This window comes from Dryas octopetala, chromosome 8 (assembly GCF_963921425.1).
Source record: "Dryas octopetala chromosome 8, drDryOcto1.1, whole genome shotgun sequence".
NCBI lineage: Eukaryota > Viridiplantae > Streptophyta > Magnoliopsida > Rosales > Rosaceae > Dryas > Dryas octopetala.
In genome coordinates, this window is record NC_141373.1 from 1,224,446 (window position 1) to 1,243,527 (window position 19,082).

The 19,082-nt window shown below is 36.5% G+C and overlaps 5 protein-coding genes across 17 annotated transcripts; 4 read left to right on the plus strand and 1 right to left on the minus strand.

Moving 5' to 3' along the window:
* Window positions 1-6: 6 nt before the first annotated feature.
* Window positions 7-4,201, plus strand: LOC147275723 (uncharacterized). 13 transcript variants are annotated; one of them, XM_086255796.1, is made up of 10 exons: window positions 7-259; window positions 517-617; window positions 1,046-1,216; window positions 1,491-1,551; window positions 1,895-1,965; window positions 2,462-2,570; window positions 2,800-2,882; window positions 3,176-3,334; window positions 3,489-3,590; window positions 3,779-4,201. In XM_086255796.1, exons 6-10 carry the CDS (start codon window positions 2,507-2,509, stop codon window positions 3,929-3,931), a joined length of 561 nt encoding a protein of 186 aa, XP_086111922.1. In that variant the 5' UTR covers window positions 7-259; window positions 517-617; window positions 1,046-1,216; window positions 1,491-1,551; window positions 1,895-1,965; window positions 2,462-2,506; the 3' UTR covers window positions 3,932-4,201. The 13 variants fall into 13 exon arrangements, with proteins under 13 accessions (XP_086111922.1, XP_086111918.1, XP_086111921.1 ...); XM_086255792.1 differs by lacking the exon at window positions 1,491-1,551; XM_086255795.1 differs by lacking the exon at window positions 1,491-1,551 and having other exon boundaries at window positions 1,103-1,216.
* Window positions 4,202-4,469: 268 nt separating this feature from the next.
* On the plus strand, window positions 4,470-6,732 carry LOC147275724 (uncharacterized). The gene is made up of 6 exons (XM_086255788.1): window positions 4,470-4,638; window positions 4,757-4,969; window positions 5,283-5,594; window positions 5,747-5,911; window positions 6,131-6,214; window positions 6,288-6,732. Exons 1-6 carry the CDS (start codon window positions 4,609-4,611, stop codon window positions 6,393-6,395), a joined length of 912 nt encoding a protein of 303 aa, XP_086111914.1. The 5' UTR covers window positions 4,470-4,608; the 3' UTR covers window positions 6,396-6,732.
* Window positions 6,733-7,254: 522 nt separating this feature from the next.
* Window positions 7,255-9,319, plus strand: LOC147275725 (uncharacterized). Its single transcript, XM_086254281.1, has 6 exons — window positions 7,255-7,389; window positions 7,500-7,709; window positions 7,849-8,184; window positions 8,335-8,499; window positions 8,684-8,767; window positions 8,929-9,319. Exons 1-6 carry the CDS (start codon window positions 7,357-7,359, stop codon window positions 9,034-9,036), a joined length of 936 nt encoding a protein of 311 aa, XP_086110407.1. The 5' UTR covers window positions 7,255-7,356; the 3' UTR covers window positions 9,037-9,319.
* Window positions 9,320-14,249: 4,930 nt separating this feature from the next.
* On the plus strand, window positions 14,250-15,726 carry LOC147275726 (Eukaryotic aspartyl protease family protein). The gene has a single exon (XM_086254024.1). The coding sequence runs from the start codon at window positions 14,250-14,252 to the stop codon at window positions 15,573-15,575; it is 1,326 nt and encodes a 441-aa protein (XP_086110150.1). The 3' UTR covers window positions 15,576-15,726.
* A 2,358-nt stretch (window positions 15,727-18,084) lies between these two features.
* Window positions 18,085-19,014, minus strand: LOC147275727 (uncharacterized). Its single transcript, XM_086253992.1, has one exon. It carries the CDS (start codon window positions 19,012-19,014, stop codon window positions 18,085-18,087), a length of 930 nt encoding a protein of 309 aa, XP_086110118.1.
* Window positions 19,015-19,082: the final 68 nt, after the last annotated feature.

Sequence of the window (19,082 nt, forward strand, 5' to 3'; positions counted from 1 at the left end):
AGCTCGTCAACCTTCTACCTTTTGCTTCCAGTAACTTTCGGTGAATATGATAAGCTCCGGGAGATGCTATTGACGGGACATTTCTTTCTTCGGATATTCGACTTGCATCAGGTTGCAGAAGCATAAGTGATGTTGAGAATAGTTTAGTTTATGCCCCATATAAGAATACATTTTACTTCATCACCAATGTTGTTCGTGGAAGAAATGCCTACAGCCCACATAAAGGCACTTTAAGCTATGTGGATCATTTAATTAAAAAGTAGGTAACTGACTTCCTGTCTCCTTAATAACTTTTAGTCCATTATATCATTATATCTTCCTTCTGAGCCACATGGTATATTATATTACATTGTTCTAAATTTTTCTGCTTACTGGCAATAATTTTTTTATATGTGAAAGAATTTTACACATATAGGTGGATATAGACGTTTGCCATCTGTCTTAATGCACTTTATTTTCATAGATTTTACTTATAATTTATTTATTATGGGGCTTTTGCTTAAATTTTGGGAGCAGGTTTGGCATTCATCTTAAATTCCCTGAGCAACAGCTTCTCTGGGGAAAACCACTTTTCTCTTTGCACAACTTGCTACACAACCGAAGGCCAGAAGATTTGGGTAACTTCTTTCTGTTGGATTTTGTTTTCCTGTCACAGTTCTCTTTTTTTTTTTTTTTTTTTGTTGGGGTGGGTGGTATTCTGTACTTTGGTTCCAGACATATGTTATTTTGGACCGGATTAAAATTTCACCTTGTACATTGCTTCAGCTTGTCAGACTACACATACATACTTACATCAGTACATGCATGCATATTATCATGCTTATAAATGCTATGATTAATGATTCAGTAAAGTTGTGTTTGGTAATCTTTTTTCCCCTGTTCTCTGCTTTTGTTTTCCAACAAAATAAGCAAGAAACAGTAACAAAATGTTCAAAAATAAATCATAAGAATGGAAACAAGATATTTAAGGAAGTATGTTACTTAGGTTTCTTGTGAAGAAATATACTCTTTGTGTGAACTGAATACATTCTTATGTGCATCATAGAATGAAAAAACTGAAGTGCTAACAAGAAATCTGTGCATCATTTTTTCACGACACAAGTCAACTACAAGCATCCCTTGGAAGTTCTAAGGACGGAATACTCAACACTACATTGTATGTCAACTTTCTCTCTGCATATATTGTGGAGAGATAACCAAAACATTATGGGTCCTGGTAAGTAATATGTGCTGTCCTAGCTATATAAGATCCATCCTTTGACTTGAGTTCTACGTTTAATCTGTAATTCAGTAATTTACAAATCTTGTGTTCCTGTATTTGTTTTAATTATTCTCCTTTTTTTACTGTTGCAATGCTTCTGTAACCCCAGTTTAGTCATGTACATCTTCTCTTTCTCTCTCTCTCGTGGTCTCCAGATTTCTATAACATATTGTGATTATTAGCTGCTTGATTCATGACCCTTTTGATAATTTTAAAAGGTATTTGATAGGTTAAATTGAACTGTTTACTGATTGCTACCCCATTGTTCTTCTCACACTTTTGTGTTAAAGGTACTTGGTCCTCCATTGATGTATTCACTAAAATCATGTCACTGATTTAAAAAAAAAACCTGGTTTTAAGAAAGAAAAATCTTCCGGGCTTGCACTTCTTTAGTAAACCAGATCAAATTGATTGCATTGGGATTACTCAACTAAGTTAGACTCATCTGATCAGAGTCCAAACTCACACAACCATTTCTGCACCTAATATTGATAACAACGACTCCAAAATATTGATTTTCTTGTTACCTAGTCTTAGTTGAAGTTTTCGCTTTTATAATTTAGTTCTATTGGTAAATAGTTGTAAATTTATTTCTTTTGACCATCTAATATTGTCTTCTACCTTAACATGTAGTGAGCTTCCTTGCGGATCTTGGTGGCCTGTATTGCATCTGTCTTGGCATTTTCTTCTACCTTCTGGTGCAAGTATGATACTTGATTCTTAAAGTTTTGTTTTTGGCATTTGGTGTCTGGCCACTTAGTAAATACCATAGTTATTCACAATTCAAATTACTACCAAGAACCATACATTTTTAATAAGTTTTCTGATGATTGGAAAACCAAGATGGTTACTTTAGTTACATAAAGGATTTATACTGTTTGGTGAAGCTAGAAGAATTTAGTGCATGGTTAGACAACACATCTTATTTTGACTGTTCAATTTTAGATATGCTCTTTTGAGTGAATGTGAGTGAATGTGTCAAGTTTTTAGTGTTTCTCCATCAATGGAAATTTTGGGTATACATGATTTGCATGGAATTATAAATTAGCACTAGCGAGGCAAAAAAGGACATTTAATAAAACAGAGGAAGCTATTCCTAAGTACAGTTTCGTGGACATTTTTGTATCACTTGACAAGTTGTATACACATTATGGTTCATGTAGAGTTTACAGTTCATTATAAGGAGTTTATCTTTGCCAGGTTAGCAACTGACGGTCTCGAAGATGGTTGAATGACCGCCTTTTGATGGAACTTGTTCCTCGTCTAAATGCAGAAGAAATTAGAGTCTTGTTTGCTCCACCACCTTGGGGTACTCATATAGCTGAAATAAATATCTCTTAATATAATTATTTGGTGTATTATAACTTCTATTCTATATGCATTTCTGACCGATGAGTACTTCTATATTTACCACCTGAAGATGTTGTTTGAACTTTCTGTGATTATAGAACTCACCTTCATTTACTCTCCAGTGTACTATTTATGGTTATTGCTCATTAGAACGTTTCATATCAACATTGTTTGGTTTGAATCTAGAGGTGATGATGTACCGCTGTCACCATTCTGCCTGACTACTGTGCAAGAGTGGGATACATTAAGGAATATAGACATGGACCAACAGGTCCTTCAGCCACTCTCATTCACGGAAAACATGTTTCAATCTTTTAATTCCTGCAATCCGATGATTTCAGATGCTATAAAGTTATTACTGGAATTAAATTCAAATAGTTGACTAGCCATATGGAGGCCTAACTTTATTTAAAGTAGAATTTAGGTTCTCTTGATACTATTGAGGTAGCAAATAATGTGCCCAAATGAAATTATTGATTTATCAGTCAGCATGTGTGGTTATGGATCATTTTGGATGTTACCTGGTCACATGTCCTGACTCTAGCCTTTACTTCATTTTGACAGGCTAGTCTCATTGATTCCTTTGAGAGCCCATGTGAAAAGAAGAAGGGTCGTGTTGATGCTGATAAAATGGCTGTCTTGAATGCATGGCATAGGGTTGATTGTCGAACAAGAGAGACACTTCGCCGTAGTGTTGTTTCAGAACTTATTGAGGGCTACGAGGTAAATCTAATTTTTTTATGTTCATCATCACACATTTCCATCTTTACCAATTTTGTCATGCATGCTTTCTATATTCATGTTTCTCTAAATGAAATTGTAACCCAACAAAAAATTTTGTTGTCATTGAGTAGCAAATTCCTTTTTCTTTTTTCAGGAGCGTGTACGGGCTTTTGTAACAGAGGCTCAAGATGGAGATACTCTGATCCTAAAGGTTCAAGATCCTTTCCGTCGATTGTTGCTCCATGGTGTTTGTGAGGTAAATTTTCTCGTTTATCATTTTCATATTGGATTTTCAAGGCTAGATTTCATGCTGGATTATGGAGCTATGTAATTAGCTTCCATTAAAATACAGCATAAGTAGTGCATTTGTTGCCAAATTTGTTACTTTATTCTACCAAAGCATTCTCGGAAGTATCTAATATGTATAAACTGGTGTTTGAACAGTTCTACAACTTGCTCTCAGTGACGGTTACTGAATCAGAGAATGGGGAGTCAGTTAAGATGACCAGGATAACAAAGAAAAAGAGGGGTTCTGTCGAATTTCCAAATATCACTCTGTCCCATTTCTTGAAGATGTCCAGAGAAGGAATTTGGTGATTCCATTTCCAATGGGCAGGACTCAGGAGCTCTCATTTATGTTGATGTATAATAAAGATGGGCGTGCTGTGCTGTGTCTTTAACTTTGTGTATCACCATCATGTAAATATTAAGTTACTTAGCCCTGATTAATCTCCTGTAAAAGTAGTTCATTGATTTGTAGGTTAGTATTCTGTAAAGATAAAGTCATAATGTCCTATTTTCTCCAGTCAACAAAAGAAGTTGATTGCATACTTAGGGCCCAATGAAATCATAATTTGCACTTAAATTTTCTACAGAAAATATTGTTAGCCTTGGATACTTTCAGATAATTTGCACAAAACTGCCATATGGATAAACGATTGTGCAGCCCTGCCATATGGATAAAAGACTTCATTTTAAAAAACAAACTCATAAAGTTTTAGTCAAAAAAAAAAAAAAAAACGTGAATAAAAACTAAACTCTATTTTCTTATAACGTATGGGATAATGCTATAGTTCTATACCATTTAAAGGACAGTGCGGTTGGCCGGGAAAGAAAGAAGTGGACCCTAGTTGATGAATTTAGAAATTTTGACCAGCATCGGGCGGATGTTCAATGTTGTATGATCTTTATTGATATCCCACCTGCCCCTGCAAAGAGCAAGACATAGCGCTGAGGGTTGAGCTTCTCTTGTATTTTGCTGCATAATCATTTCCATGGCGAAAAAACCCGTGAAATACTTTGTGGTACTTTCTCTTTCTCATTCTCTTATACCCTTTCTGTGTCTGTGTCACTGTGTATGAGTGTGTGTAATGGGTGCAAATAGTGTATAAATGAGTATTGAAATGGTGAACTGATCAACAGGTGGATGCGTTCACTGACTCAGCTTTCAAGGGGAACCCAGCAGCGGTTTGCTTGTTAGAGGAAGACAGAGACGACCAATGGTTGCAAGCTGTGGCCACCGAGTTCAATCTGTCCGATACCTGTTATTTGACTCGGATCACTGACTCTAACAACTCGCCTGCTTTGACTTCCACTCCTAGGTTCCGTCTCAGATGGTTCACGCCCGTCAATGAGGTCTGAAGTCTGAACCCACCTCTACTTTAGTTCCTTTGGTTTTACCTTTATCTGGGTCCATAATAACATGTTGTGAATATGATTCCTTTTAGGCTTTTAGCTCCTACGGATTTATTTGCTGCAAAATGCAAACTTTTTTAACTACAATTTCTCCTAATTTGATGTGTGGCTCTTAGCTAGTATTGTATCTTGATTTTATTCACCAAATTAAGGATAAAGGAGGATATATCAATAGTGATTTGCATACTAGGTAGTAGTATTAGCAAAATCTTGTAAAGTAAATTAAGCTTGGAAAATTGATTTCCTTTTGCAGGTTGAGCTTTGTGGTCATGCAACATTGGCGGCTGCACACACTCTCTTTAAGTCTGGTTTGATAAATTCCAACATTATTGAGTTTGCCACATTGTCTGGAATTCTAACAGCTAAAAAGGTTGTAGATGTTAAGACAGACAATAGTTCAAATATTCAAAATGGTGAAGCACAAGAGTCCTATTTTGTTGAACTTAATTTTCCTGCTGACCCATCTACTGAATTCAATTCTGGTGAGGTTTCGTTAATCTCCACTGCCTTGGATGGGGCTTCTATGATTGATATAAGGAGGACAACAATCACAGATGATCTGCTTGTAAATCCTGCAACCCTTTTTATGCTTGTCGGTCAATATAAGCTTCTAATTCTTTCTTTTGGATGGATTAATGGAAAAGTTCTATTTTATTTTACGGCTTATATATGGAGTTTAGCATGTAATCTTAAGTGAGACTTGTTACATTGTTCCAGGTTGTGCTTCCATCAGGAAAAACTGTTGCAGATTTACAGCCGCAGTATGATGCAATCCTAAAATGTCCTGGGAGTAGGGGAGTGATTGTAACAGGGATTGCTCCTCCAGAGTCTGGATATGACTTTTACAGTCGATTCTTCTGCCCTAAACATGGGATCGATGAGGTAATAAGCTTGCATTTATTCTCTGAGCAAGTTTCTTTCAAGTGCCCCATATTGGGAACCAAATGTTTGTTGCATGTTTCTGTCTTCTTTGATATGTTAAATGAGAAGATTGTAATAACCTGCCTGCTTGGAACCTTTTCCTGTGTCTTTTGCTGTTTGATCTTTATTTCAGTTATGCTGAAGTCAAGAACTAAACTGGAAATACTATTTGTCTTTCAGGATCCTGTTTGTGGGAGTGCACATTGTGCCTTAGCATCATACTGGTGCAAAAAACTGGGAAAGTGTGATGTTGTTGCATATGCGGTAATCTCTCTCTCTCTATGCGCTTAGCATAACATTATTTGTTTCCTTCATATATATTATTGTTTACTTTCAGGCATCACCTAGAGGGGGAGTATTAAACATTCATCTAGATGAGCAGAATCAGAGGGTGCTGCTGCGAGGGAAAGCTGTTACTGTGATGGAAGGAACTGTTTTAGCTTAAATTGTTCTTAACTTTATTGTGCTAAGTACAAAATATTGAAATAAATGACTTCATTGGTGGAAGAACCCTTTCAATTTGAATTGAAATTTCAATATAAAGCTAGTGTGTTTCAAATCATGCACATTTCTCTGTGAAATTTGCATTCTGAGTTCTCCATCTTGGAAGGTGCTGCTGCTGCTGCTACCCAATTTTCATTTTTTTTTTTTTACCACTCTGTCCCATTTCTTGAAGATGTCCAAAGAAGGAACGCACAATAGCTGTCCTGTAACTTTTGTTTATTAGAATCATGTAAAATATCAAGTTCCTTGGCCCTGTGTTATGTAATTCTCATAAAATCACGTGCTTTATGTTATGTAACTTTTTCTTAGAGAAAATCATTAATAAAACCAAAGATATATATACAGTTGGAATTGGCATTTGACCCGTTACTTAATGCTTGTAAACTTCTCTTTTACCTCTTCTTCTCTCAACCTTCTTCCTTCTCGTCAGAGATTCTAAATTTATGTGCAGAGAAAATGAGCAACAGACATTGAAAAGATAAGCTACTGATTAAGGCCATCTCCAATATAGTAATTAAGAATTTAATATTGAAAAGTCTTACTTAATAGGTTGATTAGTTAGCTTGAAGTGCTTCCAATTATGTTACACCTGGAATCAAATGATCAAAGGAGATCAGAAAAAGCAGAATTGGTAGCTTCTAGCAAGCATTGGTGTACGTATATAGAACTTTCAACCAGTAGACCCGTGAAAAGCAGTATATAGAACTTTCAACCAGCCGCCAGCTTAATTTCTTCTTCCACGGGGCACCACCTCCACCTGTTCCTATATATGGAACCTCCCTTCACGAGAAGTAGTTCTTCTTTTTCCTCTTATATATACATACTCTTCATGCTCTCTTCCCACAAAGCAAGACACATTGTTTGAGCTTTTCTAGTATTTTTCTGCATATATAATCATTTTCATGATGGCCAAGAAACCAGTCAAATACTCTGTGGTACTCTCTCTCCTTAGAATCTTTTTGTGACTGTGTGTGTATAATGCTTGCAAGTATTGTGTGAATGAGTAAATATATATTGAGATTAATGGCGATGGATGCATGAACAGGTGAATGCGTTCACAGACTCAGCTTTCAAGGGGAACCCAGCAGCCGTTTGCTTGTTAGAGGAAGACAGAGATGACCAATGGTTGCAAGCTGTGGCCTCCGAGTTCAATCTCCCCATGACCAGTTACTTGACTCGGATCACTCACTCTCACCACTCTCCTTCTTTGACTACTCCTAGATTCAATCTCAGATGGTTCACCCCTGTCACTGAGGTCTCATCTATTTCATTAGTATTAATTCAGTTCATATACATAAATATATAATAAAAATGATGGTCCTATAATATGTAAGTACCAAATTCTTGAAAATCAAATGAAGCATAGAGATTGAAAAACTGATTTCCTTTTGCAGTTTGCGCTCTGTGGTCATGCAACATTGGCGGCTGCACACACTTTGTTTAAGTCTGATTTGATAAATTCCAACATTATTGAATTTGCCACATTATCTGGAATTCTAACAGCTAAAAAGGTTGTAGATCATGTTAAGAGAGCCAATACTACTTCAAATGTAATTCAAAAGAATGGTGAAGCTGAAGCACAAGAGGAGGCCTATTTCATCGAACTGGATTTTCCTGCTGAACCATCTACTGAATTGAATTCTGGTCATGAGGTTTTGTTAATCTCCAATGCCTTGGATGGGGCTTCTATGGTTGATATAAGGAGGACAAGTATCACAGATGATCTGCTTGTAAATCCTCCAACCCTTTTTGTTTCCACAAGCCTACATTAATTCCTTATATGCTTGTAGATGAAATATTGTACATTTGATTTACATTTTTAGCTCATTCCCTATATAGCATGTAGCGTTAAGTGAGACTAGCTTGTTACATTTGTCCAGGTTGTGCTTCCATCAGGAAAAGCTGTTGCAGATTTACAGCCACAGTTTGATGCAATCCAAAAATGTCCAGGGACTAGGGGAGTAATTGTAACAGGTATTGCTCCTCCAGAGTCTGGATATGATTTTTACAGTAGATTCTTCTTCCCTAATCATGGGATTGATGAGGTATTATTAAGAAGCTTGCATTTATTCTCTGATGAGCAAGTAGTTTCTTTCATGTGCCTGATGATATAGGGAACCAATTATGTTTGTTGCATAGTCTTTTGCTGCATGATCTTTATCAGTTTTCAGTTATACTGAAGTCAACAACTAAACTGGAATGAATCTGAATACTGTTTATGTCTTTCAGGATCAAGTTTGTGGGAGTGCACATTGTGCCTTGGCATCATACTGGTGCAAAAAACTGGGAAAGTCTGATGCTGTTGCATATGCAGTACTCTCTCTCTCTCTCTCTCTCTCTCTCTCTCTCTCTCTCTCTCTCTCTCTCTCTCTCTCTCTCTCTCTCTCTCTCTCTCTCTCTCTGTGCTTAGCATAATTAACTTTATTTGTTCCCTTCAAATATATGTTCATATATTAATTATTGTTTACTTTCAGGCATCACCTAGAGGGGGAGTGTTACACATTCATCTAGATGAGCAGAATCAGAGGGTGCTGCTGAGAGGGAAAGCTATTACTGTCATGGAAGGAACTGTTTTAGTTTAAGTCTTGAGTTTTTCTACTTCGCTAGCACAAAATTTAGAGATTACATCCAATTTTTCTACTTAATTTTTTTTAATACACTCAATCCAGAAATTACATCCAATTTAAGTCAGAAATCAGCTATGTATAGTTTATATTTACCCTTCTCTCAATATTCCTTCAAACTGCAACATTTCTCCACTATCTCTGAGCTATATTTTTGGCTAAAGTACCGATTAATGGACCAGGCTCCTGTTGTTCAGATACATATTTTCTTATCCACATTTAATTCCAAATAAATTTATTATTGTTGGAGTTACGTGGCTCGACCAAAACGACACAATTTCACATCGGAAAAGTAACTCAAAGATCTACAAGATATAAGTTAGGAATTCACTACTAATAACACTAAAGTCTTTTAAGATAAAACTTTTGAAGAGGTCAAGTGAGCCTCACTTTACCCAGATGGTGCACCAAGGTGGTTAAGCTAGAGACAATATCAGTGCAGAAACCTTAACCCAGTTTGGGAACAACAATAGGATGCTCAAATTTACATTCAAAGACAATCATGTGGAGTATACATATTTGCCTCCAACATTCCGTGACCAAGTGACTGTGGAAAATGCCAATGTGCAATGTGGGGAATGGGGATGAAATTGCAAGCAAATGTACCACCTTGTGAGCCCAACATGATCCACTGCGCTACTTACTAGCTTATATATTAATCTTTAAATTTTCGATCCCCAATAATGTAACCATGCAATCATATTAGACCTATTCTAAATTCCTTTTATTTTTAAAAAGTAATATACTGACAAGTTACATACTACATATTCGATGAATAAAATTTTGAATCCCAATTTTTTGTTGGGCCATGTTGTCACGTGTTGTTCCTTGGGCCAAAATTGAACTTGGCAAATGTTGTTCCTTGGGCCAAATTGATGAACCCAACCTCTTGAATTCAAAATCAAATTGCAAAAGAATATCCTCCATCAGATGCCCTCAGATCACGACGGAAGTCTATGGATTGGGCCCACCATCCACAAATGCCAAACACCACACATCCACCTCCTTATTCGAAATCCTGACCATTGAATTTGATTCGAAGATCCTCCAAAACACCTAAGGCCCGTCTGGTAACGTTTTACAAAATAATTTTTTAAAAACTGTATTGTAAAATGAAAATGACAAATTAAATTTTGCATTCTCAAAATATGAGAAGGCGTCTGGTAGCGTAATTGAAAAACAATTATATAAAACAAAAATAATGAAAATACATTTGATATTAACCAATTATTACAACAAAATAATTATATTCACAAAAGATATTAATTATAAATTATTATTAATCAATTTCATAAAATATATAATTAAAAAGAAGAGAGGTTTTATAAAACCCAACCCACCTCGGCCGGCGCAACTACCTTGGAGGTGGAAGAGTTGTTGGTGACCGTATTATTAATGGAGACAACACTGCAAGCACCTATGATCTAGTTGAACAGAAGTATTTTCTCTATGTAAAAGTTGTTAAGATTCGTGAGCTTCCTGCCATGGATGTTACTGAGAGCCTTGATCTGTTTATTGAAGCGAGAATTGAAAACTATAGAGGGATTACAAAGTATATATTTTGAGAGATGGGAAGAGAGAGAAAAAAAAGAAATAGAAAAATAGAGGAGAGATGAAGAGAGATGGGTGAGGTGGGTAGCGGCGGGGGGTAGGGCTGCTGCCAGAGGTGGGTCTGGCTAGGTGGGGAGGAGGTGCAGATCACATTTTTTTTTTTTCAGTTGTAATTTTTTTTTTATTTGTATATGTGTTATCTATGTTTTCTAAATTTACTGAAAACATCATTTAGTCGTTTTCTGAATTTACACTGTAAACTAGAAATTCTATTTTGTGTTTTTCAAAAACTGTTTTCTCAATACGGCAACCAAACGCACTTTTGTCATTTTTTGAATTTGTAAAATGAAAAACTGTTTTGTAAAACGTTACCAAACACACCCCTAATCACTCTGCAATTCTGCATCACAAGATCTACGGTCGGAACAGCCAGTCACAAACATATTTCACTACGTAGTACGCACTGAATGGCTTCACCGCAATCGTTTGCCTGAGGTTCAAAGCAGAGGATTCACTCACAAAAATCTCTTTGTGTATATAAGTTTCTAACATGGTGTGGTGTCGATGGACACGTACGAGAAATATTTCGATATAATTATAATTTATAACACTGTCATATAGTGTTACTGATTCACTTATATTATATCACGTGGCTGTGTTACTATTATACTGAAAAATTTCATTCACATTTAGCGTCAAATGAGGCAGCTATACTTCACGTACGGTCTTGAATATATTCTTGGCCAAACTGGCAACATCCAGAAGGTTACATCTCTTTTGACTTTCACCCCATCATCTACATCTTTAATTATATACTATGGATCGATCAGCAGTCAGCAGACTCAGCACAAAGATATTCTTTGACTTTATTCTCTCTCACTCTCGATCTTTTTTTCTTTTCTTGCTCTAAAAAAGGTTATCTGCTTATAATCTTAATTTGCAGCATAATGGTCATGATAATCTTGTAATAATATATCCAAATTGCTTACGTAATTAATGCATCATGTCACCCCGACACCCCTTATCATTTCTATATATGTATACTTATATCACGTATAATCTTATATACTCACAAAAAATTAAAAACAAAGTTATTAAACTATAAACTACATGATTTCTAATATAATTTTTTCTTATTTGTTTAAATATTTTAATCATCTTCTCGATCTATACTCCTATTATTTATTTCTTTCCTGCATAAATGCATAATATAATGCCTGTAAAGATTTCCCGAGTGTCATATATATATCAAATGCGTGCAATATATGAAGGAGGGTACGTATCTGATTGATCTCTAATTAAATAAGCAGCCAATTGTTGACTGTGTCATTTGATTATCATTTTAAAGTCAGGTAGAGTTGACTAAAAAAAAAAAAAAGAATAAAAAAAGTCAGATAGAATTAAAGCCTGGCTAGCTAGCAAGGTTACTACATTAATTAATAAATCAAATAAGTTGGATTTGGAAGAACAATTCTTTGGAAATGCTGGCAAGCCGGCAAGCATCGATCTCAATTCTTACGTAATTGAAGATAAACTAGATCATCCACTTAATTATCTTGTCTATTTACCATTAGTGGGTCAACTTCTTTGAAACTTATGTAATTAAGTGTTTCGAAATTGCCTATAAATTAACTGTAATTGATAATAGTGATTGGTGGCAATAATTGTGTGGTTAGCATTGATTAGGAATTAGTCAACTTCCTTAGTTTGTCCTTTCTTGTAAGTATTCTTTCCTAATTACGTTGCTAGGATTGTATATATGCCTTTATGAGAGATGAATACAATATCATAAAATTAATGACATCAATTTTGCTCACCTCCTTTAACTCAGATGTATGTTCACCTTCTATCTAAAATGCTGCCATGTGTTTAAAAAATTAACCATGAGTTAATCTATTGTATTTAATTATTTGTGATATTATAATGATGAGAGAGAAAAATAATTTGACAACTCTTTTCTACTTTTATCCTTATATTTTATTACTCAACTTTTTTCACTTTTTTATTACCTATTAATTTTTATTTTCTCTTTTATTTAATTATTTCTAATAATTTTTGCTTCTTTTGTTTTTTTGCTCTTCTCCAATACGCTTCTAGTATCTAAAAAACCATATGCATTTAATAATTTTTGCTTTTTTTTTTTTTGCTCTTTTCTAATAAGCCTCCAGTACCCAAAAAACCACATCCAATTTTTTTGGGTCGATTTCTCATGTATACACCTTTTATCTATTTTTTAATTAATTAAAAAAAATAATCCAACAACACCTTTTTTTTTTTTTTGCCTAAGAATTCTTCTTTCTTGTCTCATACATGACCTTTTCAGATCAAACAAATTCTTAGGTCAATCCAAGGTGTTGCAGCATTTGAAGAGAGAAGAATAGTTGCAACGACATAATTTTTTTTTTTTTTTTAACTCGTGTAACTTTTTTATTGGATTTTCTATGTATGTAAATGAGTTGTTTTAGATTTTTGTTTGGCCAACATTTTAGATTAAACTTTGCAAATGAGTTTTTTGTTCGAATTGCAAATGTGTTGTTAGAATATTTTATTTTTTAATTAATTTAAAAAATAGATAAATGTGTATACAAGAGAAGACCCAAAAAAATGGATGTGATTTTTTGAGTACTAGAGGCGTACTGGAGAAGAGCAAAAAAACAAAAAAGGTAAAAATTATTAGAAATAATTAAATAAAAGAGAAAAGAGAAATTAACGGGTGATAAAAAAAAGTTGAGTAATAAAAGATAAGGATAAAATAAGAAAAGAGTTGTCAAATTATTTTTCTCTCTCATCATTATAACATCATAAATAATTAAATACAATAGATTAACTCATGGTTAGTTTTTTAAATACGTGGCAGTATTTTAGATGGGAGGTGAGCATATACTTGAGTTAAAGGAGGTGAGCAAAACTGCTCCCTAAAATTAATTCCCAACATTCTGAAACTCAAGTTTAAGTTGTTAATTATATGATCTCTGATTCATGCACGTACAAAAAAGCCTTCCTTTTAAATCTTGGAAAGGAAATATTATCAGTAGAACTAAGGATTTCATGCATATCTAGCTAGTTAAGGTTAAAGACATTAGAAAAATTTTTAAAAATATTTATATCATCTGTTGAATATTTGGTAGGTTATCAAATTTGGTAAGTTATAAGTCTCGTCTCTATTAAGAGAATAAAAAATGTACCATTTCTTGTACCATCCATCTAGATCTCCTAATCGATCACCAGTTCACCACTCAACATAATCTCAATCACAAAGATGAATTGAAAGATGTCATCTCTATTATATACATATTCAAAGTCAATGACAATCGACAGAAGGGCAGCTTAATTGATTGCCGCCTTGATTGAATATTTGAAATACTACATATATAGAATCCAAGCAGCACTCAGCTTTGACAATTGACATTAACCTTTAGGTGCCTTATCCCGGCATATATATCCATATTTTGGGTGATGAATATGACTCTTAATTTCACAATTAATCAATAAATATATAAACCGACAAATGATCTATACGATTGTTTGTGTGCATGTTATTAACTAAAAACCAAATATGACACAAATATAAAGTATAAATAGAGGTGGCCTCACACCCATTTCTGACACAATTAACCACAATGGCTTCCTCTATTCAATACCATGTCCTCTTCGCCACCTTACTCTTTTTCTTCATCTCTCCCGCCACCCTGGCTCAACAATCCTTCAGGCCCAAAGCCCTCGTCATCCCTGTCTCAAAAGACGCTTCTACCCTCCAATACACCACCCGAATTTCCCAAAGAACCCCTCTCGTCCCCATCACCCTAGTCCTCGACCTCGGCGGCCAGTTCCTCTGGGTCGACTGCGAACAGAGCTATGTGTCCTCCACGTACCGCCCCGCGCGTTGCCGCTCAGCCCAATGCTCACTCGCCAAAGCCAGCGGCTGCGGCGACTGCTTCTCCGCTCCCAAACCCGGCTGCAACAACAACACCTGCGGCGTCCTCCCCGACAACACCGTCACGAGCACCGCCACCGGCGGCGAGCTGGCGGAAGACGCCGTCTCAGTCCAGTCAACAACCGGGTCGAACCCGGGTCGCAACGTCACCGTTTCCAATTTCCTCTTCTCTTGCGCACCGACCTTCTTGTTGAAGGGTCTCGCTAGCGCAGTCTCGGGCATGGCGGGTCTGGGCCGCACCCGAATCGCACTCCCTTCGCAATTCGCCTCCGCCTTCAGCTTCCACAGAAAATTCGCAATCTGCTTGACGTCATCGGCCTCCGCAAACGGCGTCGTTTTCTTCGGGGACGGTCCGTACGTTTTGCTTCCGGGCATTGACGTGTCTCAATCCCTTATCTACACTCCGCTCTTTATAAACCCCGTGAGCACAGCCTCCGCGTTCTCCCAAGGCGATCCCTCGTCTGAATACTTCATCGGCGTCAAGTCGGTCAAAGTCAACGGAAAAGCCGTCGAACTAAACACGACGCTGCTGTCAATTAACAGCGATACTGGCGTCGGTGGGACCAAGATCAGCACCGTGAACCCGTACACGGTTCTCGAGGCGTCCATATTCAAGGCCGTGACGGAGGCGTTTATCAGCGAGGCAGCGGCCATGAACATTTCCAGAGTGGCGGGGTCTGTGGGCCCGCTCGAGGTGTGCTTCAGCAAAGAGAACGTGTTGAGCACGCGCGTGGGGCCCTCCGTGCCCAGCATCGACCTAGTTTTGCAGAACGAGAGCACGTACTGGAGGGTGTTTGGAGCCAACTCGATGGTGCAGGTGAACGACGACGTTTTGTGCCTTGGGTTTGTGAATGGGGGCGAGAACCCGAGAACTTCGATCGTCATCGGAGGGTACCAGTTGGAGAACAATCTTGTGCAGTTTGATTTGGCCACGTCGAGAGTTGGGTTCAGCTCGTCTCTGTTGTTCAGGCAAACTACATGCTCCAACTTCAACTTCACTTCGTCAACTTGAATTGACGATGATGACATATACATATCAATTATATTATATATGTTAAATAATACACTTAACACAGCGTGTTAATTTGTTGAGCGAAAGCTGTCTGTTACCAAAAAAAAAAAATTTTGTTAATTAATAAGTGGCCAATTGTGATTGACCAATAGTTGGCTCCAAGTGTTTTTTTTTTTATATATGTTTGTTGTAATTTTTATTTATAGGTACGGTTCTTAAAACAAAAGAAACTACAAGAATAAATTATCAATGGTTTTAGTTAATTTTTTACAAGTACAAATGTGGAGAAAACTGACATACAAAAAGTATTGAGCTATGAATAAGATACAAATTATTTGAGTTCAAATAAATCCAATCTAAAAAAAAAAAAAATATGATCAATTAAATGCAAAAAAAAAAAAACACTTATATTACTAATAACCAAAAAGAATAAATGTTTAAATAATATTATGAGGTTTAAATTAGGCAACATTTCACTACCGGTCTTACCTTCAGAAAGACTCATAAAATGAACTGAACTCTAAATCTCTCTTATAATATTTACAAAAATAATAGAATATAAGAGAAGAAAAAATGTAATTACAAATAACAAATTAATATATATGCTACAACCAAGGAGTCAAATTTCGAAATTTTCGGTGAAATTTCGCCGAAAATTTCGTTTTTTAGGGGTATGGAAATTTTAACACCATACCAAATTAATTTCGAAAAATTTCGCCGAAATTTCGCCCGAAATTTTCCGAAATTCTCGAAATTTCGGCGAAATTTTCGATATAGAGACCGGAGAGAGAGGGGAGGCTGAGACCGGAGGAAAAGAGGCAGAGCCGCCGCCATCACCATCGCCGGAGGGAAAGGCAGAGCTGCACGCGCCGTCGAAGGAGGGAGAAAACAGATCCGGGGAGGGAGAGAGGGAGATCGGGAAGGGAGAGGGAAATGGAGCAAAGAGAAGAGAACAGGAGAAGGAGGGAGTGAGGGACTAGGAGAGAGAAAGAGAAGATGAGAACTGAAGAAGGAAAGAAAAAAAAAAAAAAGAAGAGGTCTGAGTCTGGTTAGTCACGGGGGCAAGCAGGAAGAAGTGAAGAAGATGAGAAGTGAAGAAGGAAAGAAGAAAAAAAAGAAGAAAAAGAAAAAGAAAGAGAGAGGGAGGAGAGAGAAGAGAGAGAATGAGTGGGGTAGGGGGGTAGGCCGTAGGCGTGAATCACAGGGGAAGAGAAGAAAAGGGAAAGAAATAAAAGAAGAGAAAAAGAAAGGAAAAAGAAAAAAAAGGAAAAGAAAAGGAAAAAAAAAAAAAAGGAAAGAAAAAAAAAAGAAGAGAAAAAAAAAAGGAAAGAAATTTTTTTTTTTTGTTAGATTGAGATTTGGAGTCTTTAGACAATTAGAAAGAAAAAAAAAATTTAAGATTTTATTTGGGATTTGATTTGGTCATTTTGGTGTTTCGTTTAATTGTAAACATAAATTATAAAAAAGACATAATATGGTATATTAGTAAAAAAACGAAAAAAGACATAACACAGGCTACACAGCAAGTTAGTATTTGGATCTGAAGATTCATAAAATAATAGAGTTTACAATGGGGTACATAGGTCAGATTGAGCAAATGTGAGGTGTTATTTATATAATTATTAATTAGTGACCCATTTTTTTAACAGTATTTACCATCAGCGCATATTATATTCATCTTATATTACATAAAACCTACTATATAATTTAGTTTTTTCAATGTTTTTTATCAATACAGTAGATAATATGTTAAATAAGCATATGGTCAAGTTTCATTCAAAATTTCCGTGTTTTGATAGCAATTTCCGTCGTTTTTATCTAATTTTGTCGAAATCGAAATTTTAATCGAAATTTCCACGAAAATTTCCGTCGAAATTTCCATCGAAAATTTCCTCGAAATCGAAATTTTACTCCTTGGCTACAACTTATATTAGTTTTTTTCCAAAAGTTTGCAGGGACTATGTCCCTTTTAGTCTCTAGCTTCTACGTTCTGCCTATGTGAACGACGACGTTTTCTGCCTTGGGTTTGTGAACGGGGGCGAGAACCCCAGGACTTCGATCGTGATCGGAGGGTACCAGTTGGATGACAACCTTGTACAGTTCGATTTGGCCACGTCGAGGTTTCGGTTCAGTTCAGGCAAACTACATATATGCTCCAACTTCGACTTCACTTCATCAACTTGAATTGATGATGTCATGATGACATACTATTCATTATACAATTAGTAGATTTTAATCATTTTATATGTTGATTTTATATGTGGTTAATTATCATTTTATTACAATGGTGCAAGTGTGCAACGTGGAAGAAGAGAGGAATTAATTAAGGAATTAATAATGTTTTTTTGCTAAGGAATTAATTAAGAATGAATAAACAAACTCCAAATATAACAAATTCATGTTAAAGCTAGTGCAGCTCCAATTGCAATAGAAAAGAGAAAAGGGAGGTTTGTGATGATTTTAAAATCTTTTATATAAGGTAATCTAGTATTCTTATGCAGGAAGATAATCAATTCGGTCGTTGCGGCCAGAATGGCATGGGCAGTGCTTCAAGAAGAGGCGATGGTGATGGTTGAGCAAGTACCTCCGCCGCCATATAGTACTGATGGTGATGATTATTATTCTGATTGAAACCCATCATTCTTGGCTGGACATCATCCCAGTTTGGTACTAGTACTTCATCATCATGATTAATGTTGATGAAATTCGCATCAACTCCCAGCAAACCAAAGTTGTCATCAGCAGCCTCAAACCTTGATATCTCAAACATTGGGGCACATACATTGGAGCAGTCATGTGCTTCTTCAAACCCTAATGGAAGGTTATTATATGTATTATGATTGAACACAATTGGATCATGATGATCATGATTCTCCTCAAATTCCTTCAACATGGCATCGAGTTCTGAGTAGAAGTCAAAATCATCAGGGATTAATGGATCATCCTCATTATGATCATAATTAACCTGAATGGCTGCTTTGCCCTCAAGTAACCTAATTCTCTCATCCACACTCTCTATCTTGGACCCCACTGCCCTAGACAAAGCCATCAACGACTCCACAGACAACTGGTCCAATTCCTCATCCCACATTGTTCCAAAAGTACCACCCAACTCCTTTTTCTTCTCTTCTTCAACTACTACTGATCGCTTTCTCTTGCTTCCCACCAAATCCGAAACACCCACTTCTCGCTTTCTCTTGCTGCTTTCTTTGTACTTGATCATGATGGCTTTGGCCGTGACCGGGTCCTCTGGCCAGATGACCTCGGTGGTGGTCCCCACCGCCGCTGCCTGCCCATCGGAAATTACCATGCAAACCTCCGCATCGCATAGAATGGCAAGCTCTTCCGCTTTCTTCTTCAGTGTGGCCTTCCTCCTGTGAATGGATTTGCGTTGCATGCTCATCCAAGGACTGCTCTCTCTCACTGCTGACTTCACCATTGTTAGTTGAAGCTTAACATGGACGGGCAAAGAGGCATAGAGGATTAGAGGGTATAGGGTGATATATA